The 27,341-nt window shown below is 37.9% G+C and overlaps 1 protein-coding gene across 2 annotated transcripts in view; it reads left to right on the plus strand.

Moving 5' to 3' along the window:
• Positions 1 to 27,341, plus strand: part of OTOGL (otogelin like) — a 174,071-nt gene that overhangs the window by 41,564 nt on the left and 105,166 nt on the right. For both annotated transcript variants that reach the window (XM_068971075.1, XM_068971076.1), the window contains exons 14-23: positions 427 to 473; positions 947 to 1,092; positions 2,436 to 2,559; positions 7,056 to 7,233; positions 10,790 to 10,914; positions 14,137 to 14,346; positions 17,548 to 17,713; positions 18,497 to 18,571; positions 21,116 to 21,168; positions 23,004 to 23,166. In XM_068971075.1, the coding sequence (XP_068827176.1) occupies positions 427 to 473; positions 947 to 1,092; positions 2,436 to 2,559; positions 7,056 to 7,233; positions 10,790 to 10,914; positions 14,137 to 14,346; positions 17,548 to 17,713; positions 18,497 to 18,571; positions 21,116 to 21,168; positions 23,004 to 23,166 (1,287 nt within the window). The remainder of the gene's footprint in view (positions 1 to 426; positions 474 to 946; positions 1,093 to 2,435; positions 2,560 to 7,055; positions 7,234 to 10,789; positions 10,915 to 14,136; positions 14,347 to 17,547; positions 17,714 to 18,496; positions 18,572 to 21,115; positions 21,169 to 23,003; positions 23,167 to 27,341) is intronic.

Below are 27,341 nucleotides of genomic sequence, written 5' to 3' on the forward strand. Positions count from 1 at the left end.
CCAACTTTAAAAGTTTTTAGTAGTGACTACTAAAAACATGAAGTGACTTATTAATCTTAACTCGTATGTATTTCTCTAATGATATGGGTAAATGTTGTATTGTGTGTGGCCTTTTTTTTTTGGTTTAAGCAATGAAGGAAGGACAGAAACAGAAGTTCTCTGCTTAGTACTTTTGTTCTTGACTAATCTGCACTACCATTGTATCATCTTTATTGATTTTAAAATATGGCATGCAATAAATAATAATTTAGGTGCTGGCCAGTCCAAGTTGATCAGTTAATTGAACTTTTTGAGAGATATTTTTCAGGTCAGATTATTCTGAACCTAAGAAATGTGATACATTCGATATGTTAACCAATACATTATTGCAAACATTTGTACAGTTTCTCTGTGCAGTTAGATTAATATTTTTATCATTTTATTTAGTGTGTGCGTTGGTGGAGTTTGGAACTGCACTGAGCATGACTGCCCAGGTAATCTTTTAAAATGTTTTTAAAGAAAATGTCTTGATTTTCTTGAAACTGAGGAGGAAGCTAGCACTGACTTTTTATGAGGTCTTCTCATATGTAACAAGAGATGTAATGATCTTTAAATCCAGATATTTGGAAGATAAGTGGAAAATTAAATAAATGATAGCTCTGAGCAGACAACTTTGGTAAAAATGTATGAAAATTGTACAAATATTATAAACTCTAAAAAAAGTGGAATAGCTATCATTAAATAAATTTAAAATGTAATCAAATAATTTAGCAAGTTTGTCAAACTAGTAAATTTTAAACACTTTAACTATTCCTTTTGATACCTGAATAGTTACTGTAAGTTGGCCTACCGCTTTTTTGTGACCTACTGCTTTTTAAGAGTAAACATAACCTCTTCCTCCTCCTCCTTTTCTCCTTTTTCCTTCCTCTTCTCTTCCTTTCCCCACCCCTGCTTCTCCTTCTTCTAGTTCAGTGCTCCGTTGTAGGTGATTCTCATTTTACTACTTTTGATGGTCGACATTATTCTTTCATTGGAATGTGCCAATACATCCTTGTAAAAGGAACTGGAAAAGATAAATTCACAATTACTTTACAGAAAGCTCACTGTGAACAGGTAAGAACATGTCAAAATTATCAGAGGAGTGTTCATTTTTTCTGGCTCAAACTTCTTATCTAGGTTAAAAATAGTGACATGAATGGGTATAGCTGTCTTCAGAAATCAGACACCATCGATTGTTAAGATGCATCATTATTCTGCATACCACAGTGAAAAAAACATGTTGATGATTGTTCTATGTATGCTATTAACTATATCATGTATTCTGGTTTCAAAGATATCAAAATATAAAAAAGTCTTAGATTAAATACTATATATTTATTGCATTTTCTTTCTTAAAAATAGTGTTTGTATGTATAGATTTTTGAAACATTTCATGCATGACTGCACAATAAGCAATGTTTTTTGTTGCCTCAAAACTGCTATCTTAAAGATGATTTTTGACAGAGTTTAACATGTTTCACGTCATTCTAAATAGATATGATGGCTTTTTCTTTTAGCATATAGGAATATTTATTTTAGACCTTTTCTTGAAATAAACACACCTATAATTTGTAATGGCTTTCCTGGTAGCTCAGACAGTAAAGCGTCTGCCTGCAATGCAGGAGACCTGGGTTCGATCCCTGGGTCAGGAAGATCCCCTGGAGAAGGAAATGGCAACCCACTCCAGTATTCTTGCCTGGAGAATTCCATGGACAGAGGAGCCTGGTGAGCTACAGTCCATGGGATCATAAAGAGTTGGACCTGACTGAGCGACTTCGCTTCACTTCATAATTTGTAAACAAAGAAACACAGGTCTTTCATTTCTCTTTCTGAATCAAGTAGTCAAATTTTTGCCAAAATCTTTTATTCTACTTTTATTCCAACATAGAATGGTTGTTTCCAACAAAATTCCAATCTAGTTTATGAGCTTTTTTTAGTTTGATTTTTTTTTTCCCCGTGCAGTATGTCAGAGTCTTAATTAGCTTTCTACATGGAATGGTAATTCTCTTGGTTCTTTTCTGTACTGAATTTTTTACATCTAAATACCACAGATGAATTTGGAAAGGTACTTTATGTTCTATGAAAAACGTAATTATTGGCACTTTATTGAAAACATTTCTATTTAATAATCTATTTAATAATCTGTAAAAGGCATATATATGCACAAGGTGTATTTACTATAAAGATATAGTTTATTAGTAATGGGGCTGCATGAGATTCACAATAAATTGTGTAACTACTTTATAATATTGCTTATTCTCAAGTCTTCTGTATACCAGAAATTTTTATCTGTGTGCACTCTCTCCTTTCTTCTCTGCTTCATCTTCTCTCGTTTCTCTCTTCCGTTGTCCTTGTCCGTGACTAGGTCTCCCTTTCTCTCTCTCATTCCTTTAATTGATAACTTGATTTTTATGCAGAACCTTGGCTTGGTCTGCCTTCAGTCGGTAACTCTGATTTTGGAGGATGATTTTAACAAACAAGTGACCCTTAGTAGGGGAGGACAAATCCTCACCAGTCCTAACCAAGGCTTCAATCTGAATGGTAAGAAGCAATGCCAATGGTATACTTTTCTTACATTAACAATAACGACAACACAACCTAAATGGAGTCTTCTCCCATTAACTGACTAACCTAACATTTATTGAGTGCCTGTGTGTTTCCAGGTCCTCAGCCAAACTTAGTGGAGACCACCACGTTTATGGGGCTTAGTGTTTATCCCATGTGTCATATGGGACAGTGCAGACACAGAGTATTTCCATTGTTGTATGAAGTTCTATTGGGTAATGCTGTGCCTGGATATTTTCAGTTTGGATTTGATGCTGAAACAGTGGTAGCCATCTGAAAAACACGGAAAGAGGCTGGGGATCTCAAGTGAAAATGGAGATAACTTGAGGTTTTGAACATTGGCTTCCCCGATAGCTCAGTTGGTAAAGAATCCTGCAATGCAGGAGATCCTGGTTCAATTCCTGGGCTGGGAAGATCTCCTGGAGAAGGGATAGGCTACCTATTCCAGTATTCTTGGGCTTCCCCAGTGGCTCAGCTGGTAAGGAATCTGCCTGCAATGCAGGAGACCTGGGTTTGATCCCTGGATTGGGAAGATCCCCTGGAGAAGGAAAAGGCTACCCATTCCAGTATTCTGGCCTGGAGAATGACATGGACTGTATAGTCCATGGGGTCACAAAGAGTTGGACACAACTGAGCAACTTTCACTTCACTTCAAGTGGCCTAGAGTTTGGAAGAGGAAAGATGCAAGTAAATGACCACTTAAAGATATGATAAACTCAAAGATATGCACAGAGACTTTGGGAGTCTAAATGATTAGGTATATCTCACCCAGCACTGGGAGCGCTGGTGTGGTCAGGAAGCTCTTCTTAAAGAAAGGATATCCAGTTGAGCATTTACAGCTGAGGAATTGCCAGGATGAAGGAGATGGGGAAAGTGTTCTAGGCATAGCAAAGAGGAGAACTATGGAGTATGTTAAGGGGAACTGTAACTAGTTTGGCATTGCTACAGCATGAAGAAGCTAAGTATAGAATGTCCAGAGATCAGAACAGGGAAAGAGATGGGCATGAGAATGAGGACGGTCTTATTTTTTTGATTGAAATATAGCTGACTTACAATATAAGTTTCAGGTGTACAACATAGTGATTCAATATTTTAATAGATCAAAGCCATTACAAAACAATGGCTATATTTCCTTTTGCTGTACAATACATCCTTCTTGCTTATCTATTTTATACACAGTAATTTGTAGCTCTTAATCTCATGGGGAAGGCCTTATATATAGGGCATTCAGTTCAGTTCAGTTCAGTCACTCAGACATGTCCGACTCTTTGCGACCCCATGAACTGCAGCATGTCAGGCCTCCCTGTCCATCACCAACTCCCGGAGTTCACTCACACTCATGTCCATCGAGTCCATGATGCCATCCAGCCGTCTCATCCTCTGTTGTCCCCTTCTCCTCCTGCCCCCAATCCCTCCCAGCATCAGAGTCTTTCCCAATGAGTCAACTCTTCGCATGAGGTGGCCAAAGTACTGGAGTTTCAGCTTTAGCATCATTCCTTCTAAAGAAATCCCAGGGCTGATCTCCTTCAGAATGGACTGGTTGGATCTCCTTGCGGTCCAAGGGACTCTCAAGAGTCTTCTCCAACACCACAGTTCAAATGCATCAATTCTTCGGCACTCAGCCTTCTTTACAGTCCAACTCTCACACGCATATATGACCACAGGAAAAACCACAGCCTTGACTAGACAGACCTTAGTCGGCAAAGTAATGTCTCTGCTTTTGAATATACTATGTAGGTTGGTCATAACTTTTCTTCCAAGGAGTAAGCGTCTTTTAATTTCGTGGCTGCAATCACCATCTGCAGTGATTTTGGAGCCCCCAAAAATAATGTCTGCCACTGTTTCCACTGTTTCCCCATCTATTTGCCATGAAGTGGTGGGACCAGATGCCATGATCTTCGTTTTTTGAATGTTGAGCTTTAAGCCAACTTTCTCACTTTCCTCTTTCACTTTCATCAAGAGGCTTTTTAGTTCCTCTTCACTTTCTGCCATAAGCGTGGTGTCATCTGCATATCTGAGGTTATTGATATTTCTCCCGGCAATCTTGATTCCAGCTTGTGTTTCCTCCAGTCCAGCGTTTCTCATGATGTACTCTGCATATAAGTTAAACAAACAGGGTGACGTATACAGCCTTGATGTACTCCTTTTCCTATTTGGAACCAGTCTGTTGTTCTATGTCCAGTTCTAACTGTTGCTTCCTGACCTGCATACAGATTTCTCAAAAGGCAGGTCAGCTGGTCTTGTATTCCCATCTCTTTCAGAGTTTTCCACAGTTTATTGTGATCCACACAGTCAAAGGCTTTGGCATAGTCAATCAAGCAGAAATAGATGTTTTTCTATAACTCTCTTGCTTTTTCAATGATCCAGCAGATGTTGGCAATTTGATCTCTGGTTCCTCTGCGCTTTCTTAATCCAGCTTGAACATCAGGAAGTTCATGGTTCACGTACTGCTGAAGCCTGGCTTGGAGAATTTTGAGCATTACTTTACTCGCATGTGAGATGAGTGCAATTGTGCGGTAATCCTGGGAGGCTGTGTTCATGCCTGTGTTCTAGTGTAGCTACTTATAACAGTCACTTTTGCTTTCAGAAGTGCTTGATTTGTATGATAAATTTTATGATCACACTCAGTGTCATTCAAGGGTATTTACTGAACTTGATATGAAATTGCTATGCAATTGTTATTATTTGACCTTGTTCCTGTACAAAGATGACAATCTCATATGCTTCAACCTAATAAGCAAGTGAGTTTTAATGAGGAGACTGACAGTTCTTTTTTTCTTGGTAGACTACTATAACACCACTATGGACGTGGATTTGAGAAATGTTAGAAAGGAGACGTGGAGAATAGTTAGGATGTTATTAGAGTAGAGCATATAAGGATTTGAGAAGAAACTGATGCAAGGCAGTGACAGTAGAGAGGGAAAGAAGAAAACAGATTGAGCTTTTAGTTAGAAAAAAAGTGTTATCTACTTGGTGATGGAAGGGCAATAAGAAAAATGATGTGTTCAAGAATAATTCTCAGATTTCTGGGTTTGATGACAGACTGATGACTGAAATTGTGATAGGGACTGCAGGAAGAACTTTTATGGTGGCAAAAGTCAAGTTCGATCTTTTTTTTTTAAAACTGCTCATTGGAAGGTCTGATGTTGAAGCTGAAACTCCAGTACTTTGGCCACCTGATGCGAAGAGCTGACTCATTGGAAAAGTCCCTGATGCTGGGAAAGATTGAGGGCAGGAGGAGAAGGGGACAACAAAGGATGAGATGGTTGGATGGCATCACTGACTCAATGGACATGGGTTTGGGTGGACTCTGGGAGTTGGTGATAACAGGGAGGCCTGGCGTGCTGCAGTTCATAGGGTCGCAAAGAGTTGGACATGACTGAGCGACTGAACTGAACTGAACTGAAGATAATTACTCCACAAAATTGTGATGGTTTTTGCCATACATCAACATGAATGTTGAACACAAGTTTCTCTTCTGTCAAGATACCTCATAAAATGATGCTTCTGTAGTGCTGTGCTCTCTTTGTCACTGAATGTCTCGAGGGAATAGGGAATTCTTGAAAAAGTGCCACTTCCTTATTGACTCATGACCAATTTGGGGGACGTAACACACACACACACACACACACACACACGAAGTAAAGGAATATAGATCCAATTTTAAATGTCTGACTATTGAGTTGTGGTACATATACACAATGGAATATTACTCAGCCATTAAAAAGAATACATTTGAATCGGTTCTAATGAGGTGGATGAAACTGGAGCCTATTATACAGAGTAAAGTAAGTCAGAAAGAAAAACACCAATACAGTATACTAACGCATATATATGGAATTTAGAAAGATGGTAACAATGACACTATATGCGAGACAGCAAAAGAGACACAGATGTAAAGAACAGACTTTTGGACTCTGTGGGAGAGGGCGAGGGTGGGATGATTTGAGAGAATAGCATTGAAACATGTATATTATCATATGTGAAACAGATCGCCAGTCCAGGTTTGGTGTCTGAGACAGGGTGCTCAGGGCCAGTGCCCTGGGATGACCCTGAGGGATGGGATGGGGAGGGAGGTGGGAGGGGGGTTCAGGATGGGGGACACATGTACACCCATGGCTGATTCATGTCAATGTATGGCAAAAACCACTATAATATTATAAAGTAATTAGCCTCCAATTAAAATACATAAATTTAATAAAGTCTGACTATCTACCCTCACCTCATATGAAATGCTTGCCAACTGAAATTACATGGAAACCTGACATTCTGTTAAAAATATCTGCTCCTCCAGAAAGGACAGAAGGGAAATGGAAGGAAAGAAAGTAAGCACAGGGTGGCAAAAATTGGCCCTGGGGGGCAGAGAGCTGGGAAGAAGTCTTTCGGAAGCAGATCCCTGATGTTGCACATTAGCATTTCAGAGCATTGCCTGTGAATCTCAGAGCTGATTTATGTATGTTCTTTTCCTGCAGGAATTGTTGAAATTCAGACTCTGTCATCCTTATTTATTCTTCTAAAAACCACGTTTGGTTTAAAGATTCTGTTCGCTGTAGATGGGGAAAGAATTTATATTCAGCTAACTAGTACGTGGAAAAGAAGAACATTAGGTCTGTGTGGCACATTTAATGGGAACATAAGGGATGATTTTCTGTAAGTATGATCTCTGAACATGATGTGATGACTAGTAACTTAGAGGATATAAATTCTTACATTAAAAATGTTTACTTAACTAATAACAGCTTAGTCATCGCTGTTCCAAGAGCTTGACATGGATTATCATATTTAAATATTGTAGGAATCCCCTGATTAGTAAACTCTGGTTTATAGATAAAGAAGCTAACTGAAACACCAAAGTGACAAATAAATAGCTCAAAATCACTTACCTCAGATACAGTGGAGCTGACTCTGAATTTAGTTAGCAAGACTCAGAGCCTGAGGGCTACCCATGGAATAACTTCCCACTATTCTCTCTCTGTCACCTGTCAAGCTTAACAGTATTTTGTTTTTTAAAAACTGCTGCCTTAAAAAAAAACCTTAATATCATTTGATATGAATGACAGTAAATTATACTTTTAATAATATTGATATCACTTGGTATGAGTGATATCTCTAAAGCAACATTGTGGCATCTAAGTTAATTAGATTTTGTCATAGTTGGTGTTTTCTTAGGGAAAAAAGGCAATAAAATACATTTACATCCCTTGTATTGACAAAGCACTTTCATCTACGTGTAGAAAAGCCCAGAGTATAGCTTAATATAAATGCTTTGCACACCTGCTATTGTGCTAAGCACTGTGGGAAAGTTAAGGTACGAACGTGTGGTCCCCATTCTCAAGGAGCTGATGCTGCAGACTGGAGGGGACAGCTGTCTTTAAGAAGTAATTTATTCAGAACTTCCCTGGTGGTCCAGTGGTTAAGGCTTCGCCTTCCAGTGCAGGGGGTGTGGGTTTGATCCTAAAAGTGGGAGCTAATATGCCACATCCTCATGGCTGAAAAAACCAAAACATAAACCAGAAGCAATATCGTAACAAATTCAACAAAGACTTTAAAAAGGTCCAGGTAAAAAAAAATCTTTAAAAAAGAAACAATTTGTTCTAGGCAAGGTATTAATCATGCATGCACTCACGCACACACATACAAACACATAAATCCTGAGGTAATTTCAAAAAGTTGTGTTGACCTGTGTGGTCGTGGCTAGTAGCACAGCAGAATTTTAAGTAGGTGAGTGTGGATTGGGTAGGCGGGGAGCATTTCCTGAAGGAGCCATTTTCCAAATGCCATTTTTAAAAAAGCACTTCTGCATATTCTTCCTGCTTTGGGTACTTTTCCCTTCCTAATCTTCCTCCTTAACTCCTATTTATTTTTTCAAACCAACACAGTCATTATTTGCTTCAAAAAGGGAGTTTATATCCCACCAAAGTTCATTTTGGCTCTGTTATCTATGAACATCTGTCATTGATTTGTCTGATTTCCACGTAAAACTGCAAGAGCTTTGAGAATAAAGACCACATCCTTCTGTTATTCTTAACTAGCATAGAACCTTATATGCCCTAGACAGTTGAGCTGAATAGAGATAGGACCTTTGATATAGTACCAAGAAGGAAAATTGCATCAGCAAAGAGAAAGGGCTTTAAAATTTTTTAATTTCAAAAGAGAGCTTCTTTTATCTTTTCTCATGTGTAATTTATTTGCTTTTAGGTCATTTAGGTTTTTGTTTCATTTATAGGTAGGTCAGAATATTGATATCTTTATCACATTTGTGAAACAGAAATATATTAAGTGACTTGGTTAAGATGTACAGAAGCGGCATTAAGCTTTCTTTCTCTTCCTGTTTGTCAGAATGGGTTAGTAGTCAATGTTTAACAGATGGTAGATATGTCTACCTCTTTCTAAGGCACCATGTATAAACATTCAGGCCTGATAACAGTGATGGATAATATTTCAGAGATAATTTTCAAACATTGTTTAGCTTTCCAGCATAAGCAGTTAAAATTCCTTGCATCACAAAAGTTAATGTGAATCTGCAAACGTAATGGAATGTAAAATATTAATTGCTTGAAAGTTTATTTTGTATGCCTTGTTTTAGTAAGTTAACCAACCACAGTGAACTGAAAGGCTATTTTGTAAAATGAAATGCCATAAATAGATGGGTTTACATTTAGCTCCTATTTTTTGGTATTTATTATTTTAAGTGAAATAAAAGAGCCAAGCTCTGAGTCAGTTCCTCCTGGGAACCCTGAGTACACCATCACCTTGACCAGTTATTTTATCATGCTTTGTAGGGTGGAGAGGGATGGAGAGGCAAAGAAGGAGAAGACCTAGTTCAGGTTATGCAATTTCTGTGAGTCTTTGTGTTCCCGTTGGAGCAAAATGAGATTTTGGATTGGGTGTTTGTTATAATTCTATATAGTTTAGAATAGTTTCATTTTGAGGGATAGGAAAAAGAAGGAATGTGAAGTCGCTCAGTTATGTCTGACTCTTTGTGACCCCTTGGACTGTAGCCTGTGAGGCTCCTCTATCCATGGATTTTTCCAGGCAAGAGTACTGGAGTGGGTTGCTCCTTCCTTCTCCAAAGGATCTTCCCCACCCAGGGATCCAACCCCGTCTCCTGCATTGCAAGCAGATGCTTTTACCATCTGAGCCACGAGGCTCAGAAGGAAAGAAGGAAAGAATCGATATAAGGAATGAGGATTGTGGAGTGGCCTCTATGGCTCCCTTTTCTTCTCCTGCCTCAGTCACTGTGGTGAGAAGCTCCATATAGCTTTGTAATGGTGATTGAAATAAATGGTAAGCAAAGTAGTTATGCTTACTAAGACACTGAAAGGGCCAAGATAAATGCTGGTCTACTGATTGGCCATGCTGTAGCAATTAATGCAGTTATGGCTTCCATTAGTGAAGTTTTGCTTGGTCAGACCTTCCTACAGGAAACCTAGTCCAACCTGATTCTCTAAGTGGTTCTGACAGTATTTGACACAGTTCCAATAGGGATTGTCTCTCAGTATCTAGCATCTGAAGAGTTAATAAATCTTGAAGACCACTGGAGGGGGTGTTTTAGTGTCAGACTCTTAAACATCGTTGTGGTTTATAAGCCCGAAGGGTAGATATTTCTATTCCATGTTGGGCTGTTGAGTAGACTCGGATGTAGAGTGACTCTTATACCATTTCTCCTCAATTTTCATTTGGTTTGTGTGCCCAACTTCACAATGGAACCTCAGTATTTCAGGCCTCATAATGAAAACTGAAGTATCCCAGAAATATAGACTATGTATTGTTTAGGACATTTGTCTTTACCTTGAAAAGAATCATGTGAGCTCCCTACCTCTACCTCCCGAAACACATTGATGTTTTGGTTGTTTGCATTTTCATTAAATTGGTGTGAATTACATTTGAATCTCCACTCTGACACTGAGTGTCACCAGCTGAGTGAACGTTAATATTTCTCTAAGCTTCTGCTTTTCCTTCTCTCTCAAGTGGGGATAAAGTTGTTTTCTTCACAAGGCTTATTGAAGTGATTATTAAATGAAATCATATATGTCCAAGATTTGACATGGTGTAACAGGAAGCTAAAACCATGTATATTTAAAAATGTAATAAAACATTTCAAACTCTAAGATATTCTTGTAGATTGAAAGAGTAGTATTCAATATCTGAAGACTCTGATGGAAGGAAATAAATGGGAGAGACTAAGAGAAGATTTGCTTTCTAGTTCTCCATCAGGCATGATAGAAGGTACCCCACAACTTCATGCAAATGCATGGAGAGTTTCTTCTACTTGTTTTGCACCTGTTCATGTTCCTATGGTGGACCCCTGCAACATTAATCAACAAAACAGTAAGTCTTTCTGCATTTAAACCTAGGAAAAATTCTCTTTATTACTGTAATTTTATAAAATTAGTGATTTTAAATTCTCATTTTCTTCATTATGATAAATCAATGCCATTCCTTATGTATTTTTGTTTAATACATATGCCTCTTTCTGTAATCTAGGTTACTTTAAAAAAGAACTCCAGAAAATGACTATTTCATTTATTATTCTGCATTCATAAATTTCCTTGTTTTAGGTGCTCAGAAATCCCTCAGTTGTCCTAAAATGTGAGCTAGCATTTTGTATATTTCAGATTCTTTAAGTGCTAAAGAAAAATCTCTGGAGTATTATAATGCTCGAATAATCTTGGGATGTTCAGCTTTGGTGCCGCAGCGTGACAGTGCATGTGAATTCCTCTCTTTATTACTGTCACATGATGAGTTCCTGCTCACAGAACATATTATTGCTTCATAAGCAGGAAGCCAGTGATCCAGAAAAGCTTTGGGCCATCAGGTGTGCAATGATTTGAGATGCTCACACTCCAGAGTTTCCGTTTACAGTGATAGTGCAACTCACATGCCAATAATTTGGGGCTGTACTATTTTTTTTTTACTAAAGTCACAGCAGACCATGGGAAAGGCTACTTTACTATTCAATAAAATAAGGCACTTTTTTTTGGTAAAATCACTTTGTGAAAAAAGTTGATGTGCATGCTTAAATGGACATTTTTATAATTTAATATTGTTCCTTTAATTATTTTGGCTAGCTTACTGTTATTTTGTAGTGGTTGTTCGGAGGGATTCTGTTTATTGTTCTGCAGTCCTTATTATTAACTTGTGGTTTTAGTGTCCTGGAAAGAACATAAGATAATCTTGATTTTGTGTGTGTGTGGGGGGGTGGTGCTCAGTCATGTCCGACTCTTGGCGATCCCATGGACTGTAGCCTGTAGAGCTCCTCAGTCCATGGAATTTTTCCAGGCAAGAATACTGGAATGGTTTGTCATTTCCTACTCCAGGAATCTTCTTTTAGTACTGGCTTTTTATCTAGCTCAACTTCTAAACTTATTTTTGTTAACATCTTGGGTCATTTTTCCTATCTATAGTAAGAGGACTAGACCAGAGTCTTTTGCTTTCTATGATTTAATGCTTTTAACCTCATTTCCATTTAACAACACTTTCCTTCCCATTCTCTCCTCAACTTTTTACTAATAGATCTAGTCCTTCTCATTTCATTTTTTTTGCTCAGTTTGTCTCTAAATTTTTCAGTTCCTTCCTTGATATTTTGATAAAATATTTTTAATGTTATTAGTATGTATCTTTTATTTATTTATTTATTAAGCTTATCTTTTATTCCATTACTATGTTGCATTGCATTGATTATTTTCAAATACTAAACTAAACTGTCATTCATAGGATAAACCTTATTTGGTGATGATGGATTAGCATCATCATTAGCATTTTTATGTATTACTAGATTGCTGTTATTTTGTTGAAGATATTTTACTTATATTATGAAAGATATTTGTTTATATTTTTCTTTCAGTGTCTGTAAGATTTGTGGTATCAGGGTTATGCTAGCCTAAAATTAATTGGCCAGCATGTTTGATTGAAATTTTGATTGAATTTACCGATGAAGCTACTTAGACTTTGATTGAATGTTTGATTGAATTTACCAGTGAAGCTATCTAGACTTCATTTTCTTCATTAAATTATTTCTGATCTCTTGAAAAAAAACAGCATGTAAAAGTTGGAGTAGAGTCCAGTTGATGAATTCAGTTTTTCTCTAGTTGTTTCTTTAATGACTACCTTTGTTACCTGTTACTTTGTTACATATATTTATTTATCACTTTTGTCCCCATGTCATATGTCTTCTATGACTTATATGTTTTAGATATTATTTTTCTTCATGTTTGCCTTGAAATGTTTTTTTTTTGAATTTCAAATAGGTAAATTCAAAAACATCCCAAGAAAGTAAAGTAAATAGACAAAAGTCAATTCTAATGTGTATTCTGAAGGATATTTTTAAACAAGGATTTTCTGAGTCACCTTTTCACTTAATGTCAGTAGGAATATTTTTTGACCTACAAATCCTTAGAGCATATGATACAAGTCTTTGCTTGGAGATCCTGGTAATTGGAAGCGTGCATGCCAATAGTACACTGTTACATAGTCTAAATCATTTGTTTTCACATATTATGTGCTTAACAATACAAAAATATAATACTCAGGTTACTACTCATAATTAGCATGTGTTTCCAATAATATATTTAAAATACTTTATAAAATAAGTGCAGCATAATTCCTTAATAGTGAAAAAATTCTAAAACTCTAGCAGCTCATCTTGTCTCTCAAAGACAATGACAACTCCAAGACTGATTAATTTTTCTTCCATGAGGAAATCAATGCAATTGAGGTCCATTACACCAAGAAATCACACTAGGCTTTTTTCAGAAAGATGAAATCTAGATTGTTTTGTCAAACTTGGTTACTCCCACTGAGAATTATATCAGATCAGTCTTTCTCAAGGGAAAAAGTCAACAAACTCAAGATCTGATTACACAGATCCCCTCAAAAGACTTGGTAGTGGTACCTCAGAGCAGTTAGCACATGCTTCATTATCAATTTCTATTAATTATTCATTTATTCACAGATTCATTTATCAAACAGTATTGAGCTCCTAATATTTACCAGACATTGAGTACAGTGCCTGTGTGGATATTGGATTCAATGATTATCTGGCATCCACCTCATTACCATTTACCTCAGAGACTCCATTGGGGTGAGACGATTCCCAGTCCTTCCTGAATAATGTATCCCAGGGAGTTGCTGTAACATCCATAACCTGACACTACTTTTATTGTGTATGGTTGTCTGGAGATAAACCTTCTAATACTCGTCAATTATTTATAGCAAAATTGGGGTGATTTCCCCAGATGATCCACAGGCAATGGGGTAATTGAGGCCACTTCTATCAGTGAACCCTTCTGATACTCACGTTATTCAGGTATGACACAGTGTCTTTTTTTGCTAAAAGAACATTAAATATGGAGTAAGTGCTGTTACCAATATTACTGAAAATACCCCGCCCCCCTTCAAAGTATAAGCTGAAGATAATGACTCTTTTTGAATGTGCAGTACAGTGCATTTCTAGGAAAGCAAGATGCCTTGGCTAGTGCTGGAATTTGATACTTAGGGCTATCTGATGCTAGACTAGTAAGTGAAGTGCTAATGGGGTTCTTTGTCTGTCAGTTGGATATGCAGCACACTGTGATGTTATCCACCAGGAGCTCTTTGCTCCTTGCCACATCTACATTAGCCCTGGGCTCTACTATCAGCTGTGCCGCCACGATGCATGCAAGTGTGGAAGCACCTGCCTGTGCAATGCTCTTGCCCACTATGCCTACCTCTGTGGCCAGCGTGGCATTCCCATCGATTTCAGAGCTCAGATTTCATTCTGTGGTGAGTATGATGGCAGTGGCCCTGATGAAGATGATCAAACAGCACTTCAGAGATTTTTACATTTGTAATTACTTTTATTTTTTAATAAAAAGTCAACATTTGCTTAAGTTATTTGAAATACTAATATAATGTGTCAACATGAAAAAAATGGGGGCTTTATTTCTTAAAGTTACATAAGACAATAGCTTTTGACTATTTTTACCATAAGCAAAATTAGAGTGTAGCTATCCTGGCATCTCCTGTATTATGAGCAGATTTCTTCTCATCTAGAAGTTGGCAAATTAAACCCTTGGGCTTCCTGTATTTTGCAAATAAATTTTACTGCCCATATGTTTGCATATTTAGTTACAAGGGTAGAGCTGGGTAGTTGTAACAGAGACAGTATGGCCTGAGAAATTGAAACAATTCACCATTTCAGTTCAGTTCAGCTGTTCAGTTGTGTCTGGCTCTTTGTGACCCCATGGATTGTAGGACGCCAGGCCTCCCTGTCCATCACCAATTCCCAGAGCTTGCTCAAACTCATGTCCATCGAGTTGGTGATGCCATCCAACTATTTCATCCTCTGTCGTCCCCTTCTCCTCCCACCTTCAATCTTTCCCAGCATCAGGGTCTTTTCCAATGAGTCAGTTCTTGGCATCAGGTGGCCAAAGTATTGGAGTTTCAGCTTATCCTCACACCTTCCAATGAATATTCAGGACTGATTTCCTTTCAGATTGCCTGATTTGATCTCCTTGCAGTCCAAGGGACTCTCAAGAGTCTTTTCCAACACCACAGTTCAAAAGCATCAATTCTTTGGTGCTCAGCTTTTTTTTTTTTTTTTAAGGTGGTGATAAAGTTTATTATTATTATTTTTTAAATTTTACTTTACAATACTATATTGGTTTTGCCATATCAGCTTTTTTTTTTATAGTCCAGCTCTCACATCCATACATGACTACTGGAAAAACCAAGGCTTTGACTAGCTGGACCTTTGTTGTCAAAGTAATGTCTCTGCTTTTTAATATGCTGTCTAGGTTTGTCATAGCTTTTCTTTCAAGGAGCAAATGTCTAAGTTCATGGCTGCAGTCACCATCTGCAGTGATTTTAGAGCCCAAGAAAATAAAGTCTGTCACTGTTTCCATTGTTTCTTCCATCTACATGCCATGAAGTGATGGGACCTGATGCCATTACCTCCATTGTTTGAATGTTGAGTTTTAAGCCAACTTTTTCATCTTCTCTTTCTCCTTCATCAAGAGGCTCTTTTGTTCTTCACTTGCTGCCATACGGTGGTATAATCTGTTTATCTGAGGTTATTGATATTTCTCCTAGTAATCTTGATTCCAGCTTGTGCTTCATCCAGCCCAGCATTTCGAATGATGCACTCTACATAGAAGTTAAATAAGCAGGGTGACAGTATACAGCCTTGATGTACTCCTTTCCCTATTTAGAACCAGTCTGTTGTTCTATGTCTGGTTCTAACTGTTGCTTCTTGACCTGCATACAGGTTTCTCAAAAGACAGGTAAGGTGGTCTGGTATTCCCTTCTCTTGAAGAATTTTCCATAGTTTGTTTTGATCCACACAGTCAAGGCTTTGGTGTAGTCAATAAAACAGAAGTAGATGTTTTTCCGAAAATCTCTTGCTTTTTCGATGAGCTAGCAGATGTTGGCAATTTGATCTCTGGTTCCTCTGCCTTATCTAAATCCAGCTTGAACATCTGGAAGTTCATGGTTCAAATATTGTTGAAGCCCGGCTTGGAGGGTTTTGAGCATTACTTTGCTAGCCTGTGAAATGAGTGCAATTGTGTGGTAGTTTGAGCATTCTTTGGTATTGCCTTTCTATGGGATTGGAATGAAAACTGACCTTTTCCAGTCCTGTGGCCACTGCTGAGTTTTCCAGATTTGCTGGCATATTGGATGCAGCACTTTCACAGCATCATCTTTTAGGATTTGAAGTAGCTCAACTAGAATTCCATCGCCTCTACTGGCTTTGTTCATCGTGACGCTTCCTAAGGCCCACTTGACTTTGCACTCCAGGATGTCTGGCTCTAGGTGAGTGATCACACCATTATGGTTATCTGGGTCATGAAGATTTTTTTTGTATAGTTCTTCCTTGTGTTCTTGCCACCTCTTCCTAATATCTTCTGCTTCTGTTAGGTCCATACCATTTCTGTCCTTTATTGTGCCCATCTTTGTATGAAATGTTTCCTTGGTATCTTTAATTTTCTTAAAGAGATCTCTAGCCTTTCCCATTCTATTGTTCCTCTATTTCTTTGCATTGATCACTGAGGAAGGCTTTCTTATCTCTCCTTGCTATTCTCTGGAACCATTTAGCTCATTTCAAAAAAAGTTTGCTGACCTCTGCTGTAGTCCATCTTTTCGACTGAGTTAGATGATTTTCTTGGAGGTATCAGTTAAGAGCCTACCAGTTCCTTACCTTGAAAAGGACCAACTTTCATTTTCCATTTCCTTAAGAATTAAACATAAGGTCCAAAATCACTGTGACCCACCCTCACTTTCTCTACTTCAAGTTTTGGATTTTTTTTCTCTCTTTACCGCTGTCATCCAAAGAAGTTACCTTCCACCCTCCCCCTCCCCCGCCCCCCTTTTTTTTTCTCTCACAAGAGTAGTTGTATAATTAACATTATTTCAGTTGTTTTACCCAGCATTTCTGAGGTGTCTGTGCAAGTGTGTTTTTAGAATATTTTAGTTTGCCTACTTTAATCAATTCAGTTTTTTTCTAAAAAGAAATTGGAAGGATTTAGCAAAAGATGTAGACATGATTTAATAGGCAAAAAAACCGGATCTGTGAGCATAGATCAATGAAATCAAGTTTTGTGTTACTTGTAGATGACAAAGTTTACTTAGGGTTAAATAATGTCATAAAGAAGATGGTGCCAACATAGCAGTAAACAAGTTTAAAATGTGAGGACAGTAGGTTTATTTAGATGGATAAAGTACGTTAAGAAAATTATAGCCCAGGCTGTTAAAGAATGTTATGAAATGTCACACTTAAATATAGTTCACATAGAAATTGTATTCTTCTTTGGTTAAACTTCTATTGAGGCAAAGAATTGCTTGCTTATTTATTTATGTTATAGCAGTCAGTAATGGTGTGCAAGACCTTCTGTTTTCATGATTGGTGTCTATCATGGGCTTATCTCCCAGCATACCGTGCTCTGGGCCCTGTGCCATCTCTCTCAGTCACTGCTTCTCCGTCCTCAGGGGTGGTGTGTCAGAAAGGCATGATGTACCATCACTGCTCCTCCTTCTGCCGCCGCTCCTGCCTCTCCCTCTCCTCCCCAGAGCAGTGCAACGATGACTGTGCAGAAGGCTGCAACTGTCCTGAAGGCAAATACTATGAAGACACACTGAGCTTTTGTGTGCCCATGTACGTCCCAGAAATGGGTTGACAGCATCCAATTTTTAACCGTTTATCTCCCTTGCAGGATAAAGGGGCTGTCATGCCTGTTTCTTTTCTCCCTGTCTTTTTTTTTTTTTAATCTAATAGACTCAGAACCATAAATTTTTTCCACTATTAAATGTCACTTTTTCCATAAAATAAGTGGACATATATGCAAGGATCTGCTTGTGAGTTGTTTCTTTACTATTTCTTAATATCCTTACTCTTATGTATTTATTTGTTAACCCTGTATGTGCTCACAAATCGCTGCAGAAAGAGCTAAGGAATCTGATGAGTAATCCTGAAGTTCATTCCCATGTGCTTTTGCCGTATCAATAATAATAGCAAGGTTTATGTTTCTCTGTCATGTGGCAAATTGTAGTAGCAGGATTGTAATGTCTCTCAGCATTCAGAAATTTCTCAAATCTCACATGACATAAAGACTTTGTCATCTACATAGGGTTACATGATATATTGGTTGTCTTTCTCTGAAGTGCCTCCAGGGACATTTTTGTGACAGAGACAACATGAGTCTGTACTGTGACAAAAACAATACAGAGTATGAGTTTTGGGAAACAAAATCCAAAGCTGTAGAAGATTTCACATTTGTTTAACAGAATTGCACGGAATTTTGTGCAGTAATGTCATTGCTAGGCTGTGCCTTAAAAGTACCAATACAGCATGTGGTCTGCTTGAATTTCAGTGTTTTTTTTTTTTTTTTTCTTAAATATATCCTATTTTGTTAACTTAACCTTTTTTTTCCCCTTACAGATTTCACTGCCGGTGTCATTACAGAGGCAGTATTTACCAACCTGGAGAGCTCATCCCAACACCCTCAGGCTTATGGTAGATTTCAGTAATGGTGATTGTTCTTGACAAATAACATTGAGTGATGTAAATTCTTAACCAAATCCATAAATTGAAATGTGACATCCATAATTTGAAAAATACATATAACCTTAATATATGAACTTTTAAACCATATGTATGACATTTATATATATGTAACCCAAATATATACATATATACATTAACCTACACACACACACACACACACATTTCATTTCAACATGGAATGCCTAAGTCTTGCGCTCATAACTGCAGAAAAGAGCAGTGAGTTAAAGTGTTAGACAGTGAAATGGAATGCCTCTGATTAGCTCTCAATAGTTAAGGGTGAGATGGCTCTCACCTTAGTTCTCAAATAACAGTTAGGGGTGAGATAAATGGTCACATGTTGTAAGTTACTGAGGCGTTTTAGTTTTGTGGCTTATCCATTGGCTCAGAAAATGCAATTTCAAATTGGAATTCACCATGTCACCCTCTGGAGTCAGAATACTGCCTCCCAAAGGACAGCCATTCTAGTGAGAAAATGCTTATTCATAAGAAAACACTCCTTCGAGTTGTAACCTGTTAAAAATGCAGACATGTCCATGCAGCAGTCCTCATAGATCTATATCCAACTCCTAACCTCCTTTTAGTTGCACCATAGGCACCCACAGATAAGAACAGACGTAAGAAGATAGTAATAATGACCATTGCAATAATCATACCTGTCCTTTCCTGTGCGCTTTCTGTAGTCCTGGTATCATTCTAGGAGTTTTACATCTATTAAAACACCCATCACTCTAACCCTAAGAGGCAGGTACAGTTGCTACAGCCCCCGTGTACAGGTGAGGAAATGAGGCACAGACAGTTAAGCACCTTGGTAACAAAGCCAGGATTCATTCCTGGACAGCCTGGCTCTGCAGTGCTTGCTCTGTTGTCTGTTTTGCTTTGCAGCTTATTTTGTATCCGTGGCAGAATATTGTTTATGCGCAATTTGTGTTTACTGTTATGTGCATCTCCCTTCCTTTCCCTCAATCGAGATGCAGAGGCAACCAGCTCTTGGCTCTATCTACAGTAGGTTGTACTATTAGCCATAGTCTCCCAAGCCATAAATCTGGGAGCCGTCTTTGACTCTTTCCTCCTCTTCAACACCCCTACCCAGTATACTGCCAATGACTTTAGATTTTATTTTCTCCATACAGTTGAAATCCATTTCCTCCTTTCTGTCACCTCTGTCTTAGCAATGTCTCTCAGCCTCTCTTCCCTGGACATTTCTACTTGATCTTCTTGTCTTTAGTTTTGTCTCCTTCCATTCTACCAAGATGTTATATTGCTCTTCTATTAGGACAGCCAGCTTCTATTAGGACACTAAGACTTTATCCCTGAAGTGAGTCACTAAAGACCTTAAACTCAATTATGTTTAAGTAAACTTGGCAAAAACAAAGGAACCTTCCCACCTCAGTGAGAAAAAAATTCCATTTGTCTCACGGTCTCATTTACCATTCCTCTTAAAAAGCCTGTATTCCAGAATCAGTATGATATGAAAGGCCTGGTTCTGTGACCTGAGATCCCTGTGTCTCGGTTCCTCTCTGCCATTCGCAGTGTGAGTCATATTTCTGAGGGTCATCCTAGGGTTAGACGAGGAAGAAGCATATTTTTTGTATGGCACGGCCTTTCTCTGTTAGTCAGCTTCTTCATCTGGGCTCAACTGTTTCTGTTGGGCTTATTGAGAATTGGTGTAAAAATCTTTCCTTACCATGATAAATCCTTAAGGGATTTTCACAATTCATATTGCCTGAATTTGGTTTTTGCCTTATGCCCTGACTTTGGAACTCAGGTTGTAAGATGTGACTCCACTGTCTCTTCCACGCTGCTGCCAGAATGACTTTCCTAGAATTCAAACCAACGATATTACATCTCTGTTTAAGGTCTTTAGTGACTCACTTCAGGGATAAAGTCTTAGTGTCCTAATAGAAGCTGGCTTTTGACACTTTGCTGTAGGCCTCTTCAGTTACGTCCCACATGGCACTCTGTTGCATAGAAAGCTGTTCCAGCCCTATGTGACTTTTTACTACATCTTCACTCAGTGTGACAACATTCCTACCTTATCTATATTGTAACCTCCATACTGTCTTCAAAATTTTGCAGACTTTATCTTCTTTGACTGCCCTAATGTCAATTGCTAACAGATTTTGAAACATTGTTATGTACTTTACTTGTGTTAATATATCTTAAACATTTGTATGTTTCATGTCACACTGGCTTAACTATTTATTTGTATGTCTTTCTCTCCTACTGGAACATAGTAAGCACTTGGGTAAAGACTAAGAATTTTGGTCTTTGAATTCTCCATGCTAATCATAGTGCCTCACACATATACCAGTGTTTGATAAAAATGTGTTGAACTGAAATAGCTCTCTTCAAATCAGTTCTAAACCGATAACTTATTTATAAAAACTTCAGGGAAAAAATATTTTTTGTCAATTCTTGCATGTTATATTGTTTTTTAAACAGAAAATTCTTGAGGTTTGTTTCATGAATTAACTATCTGTTTACTTCTACTAGCCAGTGTTCAAATGGGACTGTGAAATGTGATGAATTAGCAACGCCCTCTACTGGTAAGATGTAGATACATGTTTTCCTTAGAGAGGAGGCTCTAGTACTGTCCCTACTCTTAGGGCAGAAGTTATGAATTCATCACAGCCCTCCTTGCCAATGCACATGGAGGAATAGCCTTAGGAATGCTTTTCTACATGGTGCTCTGGTGCTTCCTAACTTTTTCACCTCCGGAATTATAATATTTGTTGGACAATGTTGGGTGAACATGTAAGGCTGCTTAGGGCAGAGCTGATCAACCCAGGGAGGCTGCCTGATGCTCCCCATCCCAGCACCACCTCAGGTCTGCCAAACGCTTTAGGGATATGTATCCAGGCACCTGTTGGAAGTCACTTGTGTAACAGCAGTTGGGAAACCCTACTCCAGATCAGCAATTCTTAGATTCCGAAAGTACACACAAAAAACCTAGGGATCTTGTTAAAGTATTGATTCTGATTCAGTAGGTCAGGGTGATGCCTGCAACATTTCTGTTGATGGTCAAAGTGATGCTAGTGATACTGGATTCAGGGCTACATTTTAAGTAGCAAAGCTTTAGGACTAGCCATCAGTTAACAATGGTATGTAAAGTGACAACTGCCGTCTCTTTTGAAAATATCATATTATGATTGCATATCATTCCTGAAGATCATATATATAGGAGACCCTTTATATTATTTATTTTTCACCACACAGAAAGCCTCAAATTTATGGTCACTGTGGAGAAATTCTAGGCAAATACTAAACAAAGTTACCTTCTGTTGATTTTAATGGGTAGCAAGAGTGTAGGCTGATAAAACCAATTGTGAGCTATTGCTTTGTTATTTATTTGCACAGTTATAAATTTTCTAAATTAGCTTTGAATTAATTATATGCCCTTGATTCAGTGTATCAGGATTCAGGCTGTCTAGGGCTTATTTACAGGGTATGTTCATGGACTGCACACATATTTGGAAGCTGCTGGGCCCTCCCCGCCTTGACTCATTTGCATTGGGTGGCTCAGTACTGAAGAAAAGGAAGCCCAGGTGGCCAGGCTTCTCGCAGAGGAATCCCCAAGTTTCCTTTTGACCCCCCAGAAGAGGTGGTAATCCCTCGGAACTCAAAAGCTTTCTGGAGCAACATGTAGCCCCTATAATTATGCCCATTTTCTGCACTTCCACATTATAGTGAAAGGAGTTAGTTGCTCAGTCATGTCTGACTCTCAGTGGCCCCATGGACTGTAGCCTGCCAGGCTCCTCTGTCCATGGAATTCTCCAGGCAAGAATACTGGATAGAATACAAAGGGGTAGCCATGCCTCCTCCAGGGGATCTTGAGACCTAGGGACCCCAGGTGTGATCCCGGGCTCCCTGGGTCTCCTGCATTGCAGGGAGATCCTTTACCGTCTGAGCCACCAGGAAGGAGTAACAAGAATAGTGACTCAGGGATGAAGCAAGATCCAAAAGTATCACGTGTTTGTTGTAAACACATAGCTTTGTAACAGTTTAGACTTATGGTACTGTCAGTCTTCAAAAAATGATAATATTTGTTTAGATTAATCACAATACCCTGTTTCTTGATTTCAGGAAGGTATATACTAGTTGTTTAGTTGTTTTCTTATGGAAGGCAGCTAAAGTTTTCAAACTCAAAATAGATTTTGGAAATTTAGGTGATTAAAGGAAATCTGGCTAGAGAATGGTTTAAGCTCATGAACCAAACATCACAGAGTAAAATCAGTTATTACTGGGGTCATCAGTAATTACTGGTAAAATATACTGTGTTCTATAGTTAATTGTGTTTTAATGACAAACGCATGTAAATACGATTGTGTATATGGAGCAAATACAAAGTTAAGCATATTTTGTCTGTGCCTTGTTCCTGAAGTTCACATCTGCCCTGAGGGAAAACAGTATTTCGACTGTAGGTTTCCTGACCCTGAATTACCAGCTGGTGGCATAAACTGTGAAACTACATGTGCGAATTTGGCTATGAACTTCACTTGCGCCCCATCGTCACCCTGCATAAGTGGCTGTGTTTGTGCTCCAGGGTAAGCACATAACTTTCCTTGATAATACAGAATGTTTAGGATTTTTTATAAAACACAAGAGCACTTAGAACATTGTTTATAGGAATAGCTAAAATTGTGTTCTGATTTGTGGTTAATTCTGAACTGGTAACTAGATTACTGCTGTAGGTATTTGTCTGTGCTTATGGGACATATCACATATGTGTGAGATTCATGCCACATAGAACACATGACTAAATAATGTCACAATATGTTGTGTACATGATATAATTAAAGTAATGCAGTGAATTGAGGGGAGCACTCATTTCAGGGTGGACTTAGCATTTATCCCCGATCCAACTGTGATTTTGGGAAAATGACAGTGAGCCACTTTGCATTCAAAATACTCAAACTGCATTTCTTTTGTATATTTTTTTAAAATTAATTAATTAATTAATTTTAATTGGAGCCTAATTACTTTACAATATTGTAGTGGTTTTTTGCCATACATTGACATGAATCAGCCATGGGTGTACATATGCCCCCCATCCGGAACCCCCATCCAGCATCCCTCCTCATCCCATCCCTCTGGGTTGTCCCAGTGCACCAGCTTTGAGTGCTCTGTTTCATGCATCGAACTTGGACTGCCATCTATTTCACATATGGTAATATACGTGTTTCAGTGCTATTCACTCAAGTCATCCCACCCTTGCCTTTTAGCATGGAGTCCAAAAGTCTGTTCTTTATATCTGTATCTCTTTTGCTGTCTCACATATTGGGTCATCATTACCATCTTTCTAAATTCCATATATATGCATTAATATACTGTAATGGTGTTTTTCTTTCTGACTTACTTCACTCTATATAATAGGCTCTAGTTTCATCCAACTCATTAGAACTGATTCAAACGTGTTGTTTTTAATAGCCAAGTAATATTCCATAATGTATATGTACCACAGCTTTCTTATCCATTTGTCTGCTGATGGACATCTAGGTTGCTTTCATGTCCTGGCTATTATAAGCAGTGCTGCGATGAACATTGACATGAACTTGTCTCTTTCAATTCTAGTTTCCTTGGTGTGTGTGTCCAGTAGTGGGATTGCCAGGTCATATGGCAGTTCTATTTCCAGTTTTTTTAAGGAATCTCCACAGTGTCCTCCATAGTGGCTGTCCTAGTTTGCATTCCCACCAACAGTGTAAGAGGGTTCCCTTTTCTCCACACCCTCTCCAACATTTATTGCTTGTAGACTTTTCGATAGCAGCCATTCTGACTGGTGTGAGATGGTACCTCATTGTGGTTTTGATTTGCATGTCTCTGATAATGAGTGATGTTGAGCATCTTTTCATGGGTTTGTTAGCCATTTGTATGTCTTCTTTGGAGAAATGTCTGTTTAGTTATTTGGCCCATTTTTTGATTGGGTCATTTATTTTTCTGGTATTGAGCTGCATGAGCTGCTTGTATGTTTTTGAGATAATTCTATATCAGTTGCTTCATTTGCTATTATTTTCTCCCATTCTGAAAGCTATCCTTTTCACCTTGCTTATAGTTTCCTTCATTGTGCAAAAGCTTTTAAGTTTAATCAGGTCCCATTTGTTTATTTTTGCTTCTATTTCCATTACTCTGGGAGGTGGATCATAGAGGATCCTGCTGTGATTTATGTTTTGCCTATGCTTTCCTCTAGGAGTTTTATAGTTTCTGGTCTTACATTTAGATCTTTAATACATTTTGAGTTATTTTATAGTGTTAGAAAGTGTTCTAGTTTCATTCTTTTACATGTGGTTGACCAGTTTTCCCAGCACCACTTCTTAAAGAGATTGTCTTTTATCCACTGTATATTCTTGCCTGATTTGTCAAAGATGAGGTGTCAATAGGTGCATGGATTTATCTCTGGGCTTTCTGTTTTGTTCCATTGATGTATATTTCTGTCTTTGTACCAGTACCATACTGTCTTGATGACTGTAGCTTTGTAATATAGTCTGAAGTCAGGCAGATTGATTCCTCCAGTTCCATTCTTTCTCAAGATTGCTTTAGCTATTCAAGGTTTTTTGTATATCCACACAAATTGTGAAATTATTTGTTCTAGTTCTCTGAAAAATACCATTGGAAGCTTGATAGGGATTGCATTGAATCTATAGATTGCTTTGGGTGTTATACTCATTTTCACTATATTGCTTCTTCTGATCCATGAACATGGTATATTTCTCCATCTACCTGTGTCATCTTTAATTTCTTTCATCAGTGTTTTATGGTTTTCTATATATAGGTTTTTTTGTTTCTTTAGGTAGATTTATTCCTAAGTATTTTATTCTTTTTGTTTCAATGGTGAATGGAATTGTTTCCTTAATTTCTCCTTCTGTTTTCTCATCATTAGTGTACAGGAATGCAAGGGATTTCTGTGTATTAATTTTATATCCTACAACTTTACTATATTCATTAATTAGGTCTAGTAATTTTCTGGTGGTGTCTTTAGGGTTTTCTGGCCACCTCATGTGAAGTGTTGACTCATTGGAAAAGACCCTGATGCTGGGAGGGATTGGGGGCAGGAGGAGAAGGGGATGACAGGGGATGAGATGGCTGGATGGCATCACCGCCTTGATGCACATGAGTCTGGGTGAACTCCGGGAGTTGGTGATGGACAGGGAGGCCTGGTGTGCTGTGATTCATAGGGTCGCAAAGAGTTGGACATGACTGATCGACTGAACTGAACTGAACTGATGTAGAGGATAATGTCATCTGCAAACAGTGAGAGTTTTACTTCTTTGTTTCCAATCTGGATTCCTTTTATTTCTTTTTTTTCCTCTGATTGCTGTGGCTAAAACTTCTAAAACTATGTTGAATAGTAGTGGTGAGAGTGGACACCCTTGTCTTTTTCCTGACTTTAGGGGAAATGCTTTCAATTTTTCACCATTGAGGATAATGCTTCCTGTTGGTTTGTCATATATGGCTTTTATTATGTTGAGGTCTGTTCCTTCTATTCCTGCTTTCTGGAGGGTTTTTTTTTTTTTTTTTTTTTAGCACAAATGGATGTTGAATTTTTTAAAAGGCTTTTGCTGGATCTATTGAGATAATCACATTGTTTTTATCTTTCAGTTTGTTAATGTGGTGTATCACATTGATTGATTTGTGAATATTGAAGAATCCTTGCATCCCTGGGATAAACCCACTTGATCATGATGCATGGTCTTTTTAATATGTTGTTGGATTATGTTTACTAGAATTTTGTTGAGGGTTTTTGCATCTATGTTCATTAGTGATATTGGCCTGTAGTGTTTTTTTTTTTTTTTTTTGTGGCATCTTTGTCTGGTTTTGGTATTAGGGTGATGGTGGCCTCATAGAATGAGTTGGGAGTTTGCCTTCCTCTGCAATTTTCTGGAAGAGTTTGAGTAGGATATGTGTTAGCTCTTCTCTAAATTTTTGGTAGAATTCAGCTGTGAAGCCATCTTGTCCTGGGCTTTTGTCCATTGGAAGATTTTTTATTAGAGTTTTGATTTCCATGCTTATGAAAGGTCTGTTAAGATTTTCTATTTCTTCTTGGTTCAGTTTTAGAAGGTTACACTTTTCTAAGAATTCATCCATTTATTCCAAGTTGTACATTTTATTGTCATATAGTTGCTGATAGCAGTCTCTTATGATCTTTTGTATTTCTGTGTTGTCTGCTGTGGTCTCTCCATTTTCATTTCCAATTTTATTGATTTTATCCCCCCTCCTTTTATTTTAATGAGTAGGGCTAATGGTTTGTCTATTTTATTTATCTTCTCAAAGAACCAGCTTTTAGTTTTGTTGATTTTTGCTATAATATCCTTTGTTTATTTTTCATTTATGTCTGCCCTAATTTTTATGATTTCTTTCCTTTACTAACCCTGGGGTTCTTCATTTCTTCTTTCCCTAGTTGATTTAGGTGTAAAGTTAGGATATTTATTAGATTTTTCTCTTGTTTCTTGAGGTAAGCTTGTATTGCTATGCACCTTCCCCTTAGCACTGCTTTTACAGGGTCCAGTAGGTTTTGGGTTGTTGTGTTTTCATTTTCATTCGTTTCTATGCATACTTTAATATCTTTTTTGATTTCTTCTGTGATTTGTTGGTTATTCAGAAGTGTGTTGTTTAGCCTCCATATGTTTACATTTTTAATAGTTTTTATCCTGTAAGTTCAGTTCAGTTGCTCAGTTCTGTCTGACTCATATGACCCCATAACTGCTGCATGCAAGGACTCCTGTCC

Source organism: Capricornis sumatraensis, chromosome 4 (genome assembly GCF_032405125.1).
Source record: "Capricornis sumatraensis isolate serow.1 chromosome 4, serow.2, whole genome shotgun sequence".
NCBI lineage: Eukaryota > Metazoa > Chordata > Mammalia > Artiodactyla > Bovidae > Capricornis > Capricornis sumatraensis.